This window comes from Mytilus edulis, chromosome 13 (assembly GCF_963676685.1).
Source record: "Mytilus edulis chromosome 13, xbMytEdul2.2, whole genome shotgun sequence".
Classification (NCBI taxonomy): domain Eukaryota; kingdom Metazoa; phylum Mollusca; class Bivalvia; order Mytilida; family Mytilidae; genus Mytilus; species Mytilus edulis.
This window is the reverse complement of record NC_092356.1, coordinates 41,890,056-41,902,410: the sequence shown is the minus strand read 5'-3', so window position 1 is coordinate 41,902,410 and position 12,355 is coordinate 41,890,056. Positions and strand designations below refer to the sequence as shown.

The window sequence follows — 12,355 nt, the reverse complement described above, 5'->3', positions numbered from 1 at the left end:
GGGGGGGCGTTGTTAATCCCCCCAGACCCCCTAAATCCGCTAGTGCGTCTTTTATTTTTAATGAGACCTGATAAAATAATTTGAAGAGATTGACCCATCAGTGGCCTTGGGCTGTTTTCAGCTCTTTGGTCGTGTTCTTGTCTCTTTGACACATTGCCAATATCCATTCTCAATGTTATTGTATTGACTTTGGAGAGGCATTTAATGTAAAAAAACAAGTGTCTCATAACTTGACCCCTTTTTGTTGTACTGATGAATATTTGCATTTTTTAATTTTCTTTACAGTTTGGTTATGTACTTGAAACTTACCCCGATTGAGCTAAATTTGTATGCCCTGGTGACCTTAGAGGTCGATCTTGGTCTTACTAAGTTTAAGAAAACCTTGTTTAAAGTGAAACTATGGTCGTTCAAGGCTGCAACAATTACCAAGAAACTGATCGACAACAGGAAAGATGAAGAAGACGAAACTCCTCCAGATGTTTCACCATTTACTGATGATGAGATACCAGGAAGAAAGAGAAGGGTAATGAAAGAAATTTTGTATTGAAGTTTCTGTTGAAGTCCTTTAAAATGTTCTATGTTTTGATGTTGAAAACTTTGCAATTTTTTAACTCCTGGGTAAAAACTTTTGAATACTGTAAATTATTGCATGCATTTATTATTGTGATTTTGTAATATTAGACTAAAATGCAATTTTAAATTTTTGAAATATTTAGAATTGATACATGGTGTTTCAGAGGTTGTGTAGAAAAGTGAAGAGAAATAGGGATAAGATTATTGATGAGAAAAATCCAAACGATAAAATACTTAAAAAAATTGAAAATCTAATTGAGCAACATGAGATACCTTTCAGCATTCTGAACATAACCATATTCTTAATGATAAGAAAATGTCCATAAATTACAACAAGTAAGTTTCTATATTTAATTATTTAGGCTACGCCAAGTTGTGAAGTTGAACAGATAGCAGAAAGAGATTATGTAGAGCCAATGTTTGAAATCGCTGTACGTGCTGAGGACGACAGAAGTGACGTGGCTTACTTCCTTGATGTTGGAACAGTACCGGGAGGAAAAGATGTAATGGACCAGCATACTCTTGGTGGACCAAAAACATCAGTTGATGAGGCAAGTCTTTATAACATGCTTGTCTCTAGGATTCAGAGGATAGATTTTTATTATAAAGTTTTCAAAATATTATTACTTCATCAAAATTGTATGCCGACATGAATATTATTTGGAAGCATTCTTATAACAATGAAATTCAATTTTTTTTTTTTAAGTCTCCATGAAAATGAATCCATAGAGAAGAAAGTTTCCAGTTAATATATAAAGAGCCAAGATGTAGTGGAGACTGTTTGACATTAAATGAGCAAGATAATAAACTGGCTAATCAAGTGGTCCGAGACCACAATTATTTCATAGTGCATTTCTTTTAGAACATAAATGAAAATAAAAAAAATCCCACCTGCGCTTTCTCAATGAAATTTTTACAGTGTGTTGTACTACTTTTGGGTCAAAATTAATGAAAACTTCATCGGCTCTAAATCAAAATATTGACAATTTTATGTTAAGGGCGTCTTGAAATCTTTTGACAGCTACCAAAGTGCTAATTTTTCACCTTTTTCAGCTGGACCAAATCACTACTTTCCTTAAAAATTCGGGACCCAAATTTTTTTACAGTGTAATTTCACCCCCCTTCTTGCAATTTGAGGCATTAAACATGGAGAAATAAATTTGGAAGGGGTATAAAAATTAATGGCAAGTAACCCACTGTCAACACTAGGGACTATATTTGTGAACAACGAAAATTAAGGGACGACAATTGTGGTCTCGGACCATGTACAATTGACAATTCGCTGTTTCAGTATCTAATGCATTCTGGGTAATATTTTCAAAAGTGTACAGGAAAACATCCACAATGAAAATTCAACCAATGTCCTGACATTATTTTCATTTTTGGGTACGAACAATGAAATTACCCATATTAATTTAGATTCTGAATCGGCCAATTATACTCTTGTTAATTTAATATGTTGTATTTTCAGAGACTTAGTGCTACTGGAGTTCCTCTGTTTTTTACAATGTATGCACAAAATGACGCTGGTGCGCGCTCCATGGCAACATGTTCTTTAAATACATATGATGTAACTCTTCCTGGTGGTCGATTCACAGAAGACTTTTTATCGACCAGTAATCCAGCTGTGATGAAGGCATCTGTTGTTGTATACGAAGACTCTGATATAGTTCTGACACAAGTTGGATTGGGATATGGAAAACAAGTGTGGGGAGATCAAGTAATTCCATGGAACACAGTCAATGTAGATGCTGCTGCATATGTTCCACCAGATCTAAGTAAGTTTTAGAGTTTCTGTGGGGGAGGGGTGTGGGGAAATAAAGTAATTCCATGGAACACTGTCAATGTAGATGCTGCTGCATATGTTCCACCAGATCTTAGTAAGTTTTAGAGTTTCTGTGGGGGAGGGGTGTGGGGAGATCAAGTTATTATATGAAACACTGTCAATGTAGATGCTGCTGCATATGTTCCACCAGATCTAAGTAAGTTTTAGAGTTTCTGTGGGGGAGGGGTGTGGGGAGATCAAGTTATTATATGAAACACTGTCAATGTAGATGCTGCTGCATATGTTCCACCAGATCTAAGTAAGTTTTTAGTTACACTTCAGAAATACTGTAAATTGAGGAAAGACTATGGTTTTGCCAATATTTGCATACAAGCCTATAGGAAATTGCTTAAATTGCATTGCTAGAGCTTGCAATAAGATAAAAGGTAATTAGTGTGGACAAATCCTGATTTTTTTTGGGGGGTTTGAAATTATATGAATTGATTAAGATAAATAAATACTTAGAAATTAGAGCGTTTGTTGTGGTTTTTGGATGTTTTTACAAAAAAAAAGTTTTATAAATGCTCAACATGAAATTGACAGCTAAATAAGAATTTAGGTTTTAATTAAGTTAAAGTAAGCAAATTTAAAGTTACTTAAAGTAATCATTGTATGTGCTTGCTTAACAAACCGTAAGATAATGTTTCCAGATATTATCATCATTTCTTTCTAAAGAAATATCTAAAAAGAAGTTAGCCAATTTATGCGAACACATATGATGAACAGATCAGCAATCAACTTAAATGTTTTCATTTACATATATTTTTTTAAGATTTATATTCATTTCAAATAATGTTTAAAGTTTTGTTATAAAATTTTGATGGAAATGAAAAATAAATAAACATGTAATAAGGTACCATTCATTATTTTAGGTAATGATCCACATAACCATAAAGTTATGGAAATGTTCACAGACTTCAGAATAGGTCGACTGATTGCGCCATTTGGAGGGGCTGCCTCTAGGGAAGCTACACATGGTGATTGTGCGAAACGATGTGCAGATCTGCCAAAAACCAAATGCATGAGCTTCAATTATGACTTTTTGAATGCTACATGTGAACTGTTAGAAGGAATAGAAGGCCATCACTATAAGCTTGCCCAGTCCGGATTGTTCCAGCACTATGAAAGACTTGGTATTGGATCTATCTTGAGTTTTGATTATAATGCTTTGTGGCTGACCCATAATAAGACACATTACTTCAACTTCCGTATCATAAACAATTTAGGATTTGAGAGTATTATTTCTACCCCTGGTGTTATGGTGGATGTTACTCCTCCAACTACAGGTTAGTTATCTTTTTACATGAAGTAAAGTGAATACAATGGATCAGCATTGCTTTGTTAAAACGATACCAAGAACCACAAGGGTAAATGAATAGGCTGACTTTGTAGGATGATATAGTGTCCACTGGACACTATATCACAGTAAATTGTGTCCACTGACTTAATGTTATTTTTTAACTATCATCTGGACGATATTTACCTATGAAATTGTGTCCACAATTGTGAAAAAGGGTCCCTCAAAGCAAGGACAGTATTTTGTATGAAAAAGTGTCCTTCATAATAGGGACAGTATTTCATGTGAATAAGTGTTCACTCGCAATACTTACAAATGTATAACTAGCTTTAATTTTTTTCATCTCAACTGAAGTTTTAAAATTAGCATGAAGGTTTTGTCTCAATTAAAGCATGGGTATTGAAAGTCATACAAAATGTGATCATCACCATGTCACAGCAAGGGTTGATTTAGTACAATTAAAAAATGGTAGTATACTTTGAGAAATATCAAATTCTTTGTCTCACAACTTATAGTGCTAGATTGAGTAGGATTTCACCAATATATTCAATTGTAAATAATCATACAACATATATAATTTAAGGGCCGATAAACAACAGCACCATTGATTATTTGGAAGTAGTAGATTGCAATTCAAAGATAATACCAGCCGATAGACCAGACTTCGGAATTTGGTGTAGAGGTATAAACTCTGCAATTAAAAATCACAGGTATGTATAATTTGTTGCTATAGTAAAATCTGTATGAACTGATTAGCTATAGGACTTCGAAAATATAAAAGCAAGTTTGGGCAGTGGGTCAGTTTGTTAAAGTTTTCAGATCAGCAGGAATTTATTGGCTTCTGACCAAATATTTTATTCACTAAACAAGAAAGTTTTTGGCAATAAAGTAAATGGGGTTATACTTGCATGACATCACATAGGAATCCTTGTCATGTTATTATTACCTTAGGCTTATCAGTCCATACCTGCCAACTTTCACGATTTAGGCGTGTATTACACGATTTTGACCCTTTGTCACGATTGCACGATCGTGATTGTGAAAAACCCTCTAAAACACGATTTTGTGAAAATCTTAACGAAAAATATGATGGTTCACGATTTTCAACTGTGTCCAAGGAAGACATTCGTGTTCAGCCAATCATATTCTATGTTTCTCATGATCAAATTAATCAGCCAATCAAAAGCGTTTTCTCTCAAGATAATTCTAACATCCTAGATTTTGAACTTGTGTTGATTTCCTCTGTTTTTTAAAATCGTGATCATGGCAAATGGTTTTTCATCTGCAAGGAGGTTCTTACACAGAATAAGAATAAAAGCATGGCTGATTGACAAACTTCAATGATGCAGTACTACCATAAAGATAATAAATAGTAGTTTATTCACTAATTTATTGATATTTCACTTGCTGTAACAAATGATATGTATTTAATTAAAATACCAAATCATTTGATGTACTATTCTTTATTTTTCACATGGACAAAACAAAAAAAACCACTTGAGGAATCCCTTGAATGAGGGACTTCCCTTAGTCAAGGGGTCATTTTACTTCTGTGAAAAATAGAAATGAAAAAATGTAGATTTTTATTTAACTTAAAAATGGGAAATTCTGACATTATATTTAGAACTACTTTTTAACCAGATTTTTGTGACAAAAATGTCGGTTATTGATTTGGGAATGTACGGTATCAGGCGGGCAGGCGGCAATCAAATGTTGTGCGTGCATTAACTCATGAACCGTTCAACCAAAGCTTTTCAAATTTTAATATGTTATTACTGACAACTATACGAAGGTCAAGTTCAATAATGGCGATTTTGACTTTTACTGTTCAGGAGTTATGGTTCTTGAAAGATTGAAAAATGGAGTTTCCAGTCGTTGCCGTGCATTTGCGCATGCTGTTCTACCAAATCTTCCCAAATTTTAATATGTTGTTACTAATGACAGAATGGAGGTCAAGTTCAATAATGACGAATTTGACTTCTACCGTTCAGGAGTTATGGTTCTTGAAAGATTGAAAAATGGAGTTTCCAGTCGTGTCCGTGCATTTATGCATGAACTGTTCTACCAAAGCTTCTCAAATTTTAATATGCTGTTACTGATGACAAAATGGAGGTCAAGTTCAATAATGACCATTTTGACTTTTACCATTCAGGAGTTATGGTTCTTGAAAGATTGAAAATTGGTGTTTCCCGTTGTGTCCCTGCATTTTCTCATAAACCATTCAACCAAAGCTTTTGAAATTTTAATATGTTGTTACTGATGACAAAATAGAGGTCTAGTTCAATAATGATGATTTTGACTTTTACCGTTCAGGAGTTTTGGTTCTTGAAAGATCGTAAGATGGCGTTTCCATTCACGTTGTTGCATTTACTCATGAACCATTCAATCTAAGCTTTTCAAATTTTAATATGTTGATACTGATGACAAAATGGAGGTCAAATTTGATATTGACGATTTTCACTTTCACCATTCATCAGTAATCGTTCTTGTGATATTGCCAGGACACAAATAAATGTTAATAAATCCGGTTTGCTGTCGTTGTGACAGCCTCTTGTCTAAATGTAGGGTCCAATTATTTTGAAAAATAAAGAAGATATACTTGATATATTAGGCCATGAACATACCATAATACTTGGCCATATGTTGACCATATTATACCAGATAGATCATAAGATGTATAATTCTTTGGGAAAAGTTACTTCAAATAATATGAATATCATTCAGAAAATGTGCTCATTTTTACATAAAAAGTGGTTTTTAATGTCCTTACATTGAGGGGATACCCCTAGGTGTAGTTCCCAACCTGATAAAGGTCTTTCTTTGTGCATAAATTTAAATTGGAAGTCAACAATTATTTAATATCCTTACACATGAAATTAATTCCTGGTCTTGCAGCTACATGTTCATCTTTTCTACTGATATATAATAACTAGAATCATGCAAATAAACTTTAGAAAAAGGCATGTAAGCTCATCTTACAAATATGACACTTTTTCTAGACCACAAAACAGCACATGCAAAATAGTCGTCGCAAAGAATTGTAACCATTGAAATTGTTGTTGCGCACTAAAACCCCCATGGGCACTTTCAAAACTTGGCAGGTGTATTGTTATAGTACATTTGTTGAACCTGAATTTGAAGGGTTAGTTAATGCCTTGATTTTACAGTTTGAAAACTGTCATTTTATCTTTGTTTTGTAGAGTAATACAAGATGGACCAGAATCATTGGCTGTTTTCAATGGACCAATGTTTATGAATGACATGATGTATACAAGAGCAAATAATTATATCTCAGGTAAAACTTATGTATGATTCACAGGTTTCTTGAATACTGTATAGCAACCAATTTTCATAAAAATAAATTATGAAAAGCCCTTTTTATAATTTTCTAGTTTTGTTGGTGTATTCATATGAAAGAAGATTAATGTTTGACCTAATCAAGTTATTTTCTTATTCGCTCACATTAATTTGTTCACTGTAACCTTTGTAAGGTACAATCAAGACCAAAAACTTGGAAACATCAATTAGCTTTCCTAAACGTGATAGATATAGGAGAAGAAGAAGATACAGATGATAAACACTTTTACCTAAGAAATATATGAAAGATTGTTTAAAATGCAATCAAAACCCTATGGAACTGACTTGGATTTCTAAACCTTCCAAGGTTCATCACTACTTTTGAGATTCACAAAATATAGTGCTTTGGTCATAGCATTCTAAACATTTTACATTACAAAAAAATGTGTTAATAAAAAAGATCACTGCCCTTTTACGCCAGAAACATACATGTGTCATGTTATTAATATAATGCCTTTCCTCACAAGTTATTATGCCCCACCTAAGATAGTAGAGGGGTATTATGTTTTCTGGTCTGTGGGTCTGTTCGTTCGTTCATTTGTCCGTCTGTTCATTAGTCTGTCAGTTCTGTTTGTTCGTCCGCTCGTCTTGCCATTCATCCCGCTTCCGGTTAAAGTTTTTGGTCAAGGTAGTTTTTGATGAAGTTGAAGTCCAATCAACTTAAAACTTAGTCCCTATGATATGATCTTTCTAATTTTAATGCCAAATTAGAGTTTTTACCCCAATTTCACGGTCCACTGAACATAGAAAATGATAGTGCGAGTGGGGCATCCGTGTACTTGGGACACATTCTTGTTTTAAGAATGCATTTAGACTCACGTTATTTATACAATGCATTTCCACACATGTTACTTATAGAATGACTTTCCACACATTGTATGACAATCATAAAACATGAAAGTTGTAATTTTTTAATAATGGTTATTAATGGTTATGTATTTTGGTGTTTTTCAGCGAATTGGGATGGATTTGAAGACAGAGAAAGTGGTCTTCTCTTTATCACCATTTCTGTTGGAACTGAAATCTGTGAAGAAACCATCCACGATCATCATGATCCACATGCTCATCTGTTTGACATATCTCAGTGGACACACAGTGCTATGATAAGTCCTATACCAGCACCTTATACACAGCTACCAGGTATTTTCCTAATGATTGATACCTTTTGATAACTAGATTTATTACTGTTGGTACTGGAGTCATTCCCACTATAAGTCTGATGCCCATTTTAACTTCAAAATCAATGCTTTCACTATATGTATATAAACAAAGAAATTTTAAAAGTTTTTCTTTTGACTACCTGAATATTTGACTACCTGAATATGAAAGCTAGATGTAATATATTTATAAGAATCATACAGATAGGGAGTTTGGAGGCAGCAACCAGACAACACAAAACAAATAAAATATGGCAGAGGAAAATCCTGAAATATGGAAACTTTTGTGAAAAGTATATGTAGTGTATAATTTTTCAGAAGGGCATGCGTTAAGTTTAAGGTACCAAAGGGACATGCAATAGTTCTCCAAGTATACCATTTGATAGGTGAATATTCCCTAGTGGAGTTTGCCTTATTTATAGTTAAAAATTTAAGTAGGTCGTCATACAATAGAACAAGTTTTAAAAGGTAAAAAAAAATTGTAAATGCTAGAATCAATTCTAATTGAGGCCTGTTATATTTGCAGATGACCAATATTTCCTCACAGTAAGAGCTATGAATGGAGTCAAATATGGAGGCCCCTTAGCAACAACTGTTTGCCACACAACCCCTTACATCGTTGACAATTCACCTCCAATTATATATGAGCTATATAACATTGGGTATGATGAATTCCAATATAACCTGACCTACAGACACAATTCATCGTAAGTATTAAAAAATTTTGTTAGTCTTATGGTACCATACTGTCTTCTAGTATGAAATATTGAGGTTTTCATCTGCAGCTTGGTCAGACAATAAACTTATATTTATGATTACTGATGCCAGCTAGCTAGCTAAACACATATATGAGCAATGAATAGTTGATTTGAAGTCAGAAATTATAACATGTTTATTTGCAGACTTATACCTTGCACGTTTGAAATCTCACTCTGTAATTCTTTCTAGTAAAGAACAGGGTTATTATACCCTGCATAACGCATTGCAAGGAACCTTAAATATGGATTTACGGGGCGTCCTTCCATCTGTCTCTCCGTCTGTCTGATCGGTAAAGGATCAACTTTTTTTAAAGAGTTATGCTCCTTGTTATATAGAATAAGTGCAACATGGGGGACATTGGAACTCTGTTCTTTTATATTATTGACTTTGGCATGCTGTCAACCTGAATTGCCATCTTTGTCTTGTCCAAAGAGACGGTTATATATTAATCTATTTATGTTATGTTTTTCAGTGATCCTGAGTCAGGTATATTGTATAATGATTGCTGCCTTGGTCTCACCCAGAGGGATTGTTATGAACTTCCATGGACACGTCTAGATTACAGCGATTTTGTTATGCTTACTGTATCAATTACAGCTGGTATACCAATATGGGTCAAAAACAAAGCTATAAATAATGGTGAGTCCTGGTGATTTCAAAGACAACTTATAAAGATTTTATCATGTATGTGTCAGAAAATACTATTGTTTAGGGCATACACAAAAGTCAAAATCTGTTTAAGTTTCTTATCATTTTATAGTATTGTATTACCCATTTTGAAATGATGAAATATTACAAAAGAAAATATTTTAAATGTCATGACTATTGTTTTGGAGATACTGAGATAATTGATGCAAAAAGAGGAAAGACACAAATTACATAAATTGTCGTCCAAACCCCAAAACAACTTCCCCTGTAATAGTCAATACAAATTGTATATGAAGTTGAATTTTAATTACAGTGGACCTGAGAACAATTAGAGCAGCAGACCAGCCAATCATTGTGGACCCAACCCCTCCAGTTGCAGGCATCGTTTATGATGGACAGACTTATGGAGTTGATCAGGCATTCACAAAAGATCCAGACGTGGTAAGCTTTCACATTCCTCTGTCTGTTTATAGACAATTTAATGGGGTAGACTTGGGTAGCCTCGAAATGTTCCTCAAGTTTAATTTTTCCTATATTTACACCAATATAAGAGAAGGGGGACCATGTATCTTCAGCCATAGTCTTGTTTAAATTCAAGATGTCATTTTATGTTACCGGTATATTGAATATAAAATAAATATGAATGGCATTAAAAGATTTTTTCAATGGATATAAGTTGTATTAGCAAAAGATTTGACAGTTTTATTGTCCTGCTTGACAGAGTCAAAAAGCGAGACATAGGTATGCTGTTTCCGGTGGCGGTGGCGATGGCGACGGTGGCGTCAACAATGTATTAGTTTGTGATTAGGTCTAGTTTATGGTGAACTACTAGTGGTAAATCAAAGATATTTGGTATCCAGTTGTATAAGTATTGGCACATCTCATTACCATGGAGATTATTTGACCCCGCACCCTCAGTTATGGTCTATTGACTTTGAAACTTTTGCTTAGTTTTCATGTATTAGTTTGTGATTAGGTCAGTTTATGGGGAACCGCTAGTGGTAAAGTAATGATAATTGGTATGCAGTTGTATAAGCATCAGCATATCTCATTTCCATGGAGATTATTTGGCCCTGCCCCCTCATTCATGGTCTATTGACTTTAAAATTTTTGCTTAGTTTTAATGTATTAGTTTGTGATTAGGTCAGTTTATTTTTTTTTAATTTAATTTTAAACATATTTATTTATAGTGGATTGGGAAATAAGTTTTGCAACTTATATTAATCCCTTTCCACTTTGCGGGTGCGAGTGCTTCCTTGTAGTGGCATTAGTCTACTCTTTTTCGAAATCTACAAGGGTGTCTTTAACATGCAAGAGATATGGCTCTCTCTTAACACGGGTCAGCCATTTATCGTCCCCTTCCGACGGACTATCATCGTTAGTTTATGGGGAACCACTAGTCGTAGGTTAATGATAATTGGTATGCAGTTGTATAATCATTGGCGAACCTCATTTCTGACCCCGCCCCCTCAGTCATGGTCTATTGACTTTGAAACTTTTGGTTAGTTTTCATGTATTAGTTTGTGTTTAGGTTTGTTTAAAGAGAACTACTCATGATAAGTCAATGGTATTTGGTATGCAGTTGTATTAGCATTGGCACATCTCATTTCCATGGAGATTGTTTAGCCATGTACCTTCAATCATAGTTCATTGACTTTGAATATTTGTTAACTTACATGTTAAAGTGTTGCTATTTTTTATTTCAACATTTGCATTATCGAAATTACAAAAAACCGAGACATATCTCTGTGATAACAGTTTATTTTATGATAGTTAGTATAATAAGATAACAGGGGCTGATCCAGCCATTTTTTTAAAGGGGGTTCAAACCATATGAACCCCTTCAAAAGCAGTTATTGTTAAAAGAAAAAAGAAGGGGGGAACCCCAAAACACACCCACTTGATCTGCCACTGGAAAACCTATACATAATTTATTTATTCAGTGGTTAAATAAAACGTCATTTTCCCAATGAAGCCAATGTATTTCATTGATTTATTATTATGTGTTTTTTGACAGATTTGTGCCAACTGGCAAGGCTTCTTTGATCCTGAATCTGGAATTTCATTCTACATGGTTAGCGTAGGTTCTGAACCATTAGAAAATGTTACTGACATTTCAAACTTGACACAAGTCAACAAGAAGTCACATGAGGCCTGCGTTATTCTGCAACCAGGATTTTATCTTGAGCATGGCAAGACTTACTATACAACAGTCTGGGCCTATAATGGAGCAGCTCGACAACTGAATATTTCTACAATTTCAAATGGAGGTAATTTAAGCTACACTTATTAACAAATGTACAGGTGCTTAAACGACTTGGGTTGGTGATGGAAAAAATATTGTACACACATAAAGTGAAATGTATTAAGTATTAAATGGATTTAGTTTTTCAATTTCTCATACTGATTTTTTGATTAGCTATTAATAACACCATGATAAGGACAACAGTTATGGATTTATTATGCAGTATATTTTGTTAATGTTTTGGATGCCAAGAAATTTCCAAAATCTCCCATCATTATTAATTACTGATTTTCTTTCAGCTTGTAGACATATAAATTTGTCCAAAATAAAGAATCAAGTATCAATAAAATTTGATTTTTCCTAAATCTACCAAAATATGTAAAAAAAGTAATCAAACATATGGACCCTGTGAAAATGACTTCAGAAATGAATATTTGAAATCTGGAGATGTAGAAATACTTTAAAAATGACCAAAACAATTGAAGTGTTTGTCA

The 12,355-nt window shown here is 33.8% G+C and overlaps 1 protein-coding gene across 1 annotated transcript in view; it reads left to right on the top strand.

Moving 5' to 3' along the window:
• The window catches only part of LOC139501276 (uncharacterized), a 163,805-nt gene that overhangs the window by 119,762 nt on the left and 31,688 nt on the right, over positions 1–12,355 (top strand). The window contains exons 158-168 of the mRNA XM_071290312.1: positions 286–523; positions 936–1,124; positions 2,045–2,351; positions 3,271–3,684; positions 4,279–4,405; positions 6,896–6,990; positions 8,007–8,192; positions 8,736–8,916; positions 9,441–9,607; positions 9,930–10,057; positions 11,634–11,886. Of these exons, the coding sequence (XP_071146413.1) occupies positions 286–523; positions 936–1,124; positions 2,045–2,351; positions 3,271–3,684; positions 4,279–4,405; positions 6,896–6,990; positions 8,007–8,192; positions 8,736–8,916; positions 9,441–9,607; positions 9,930–10,057; positions 11,634–11,886 (2,285 nt within the window). The remainder of the gene's footprint in view (positions 1–285; positions 524–935; positions 1,125–2,044; positions 2,352–3,270; positions 3,685–4,278; positions 4,406–6,895; positions 6,991–8,006; positions 8,193–8,735; positions 8,917–9,440; positions 9,608–9,929; positions 10,058–11,633; positions 11,887–12,355) is intronic.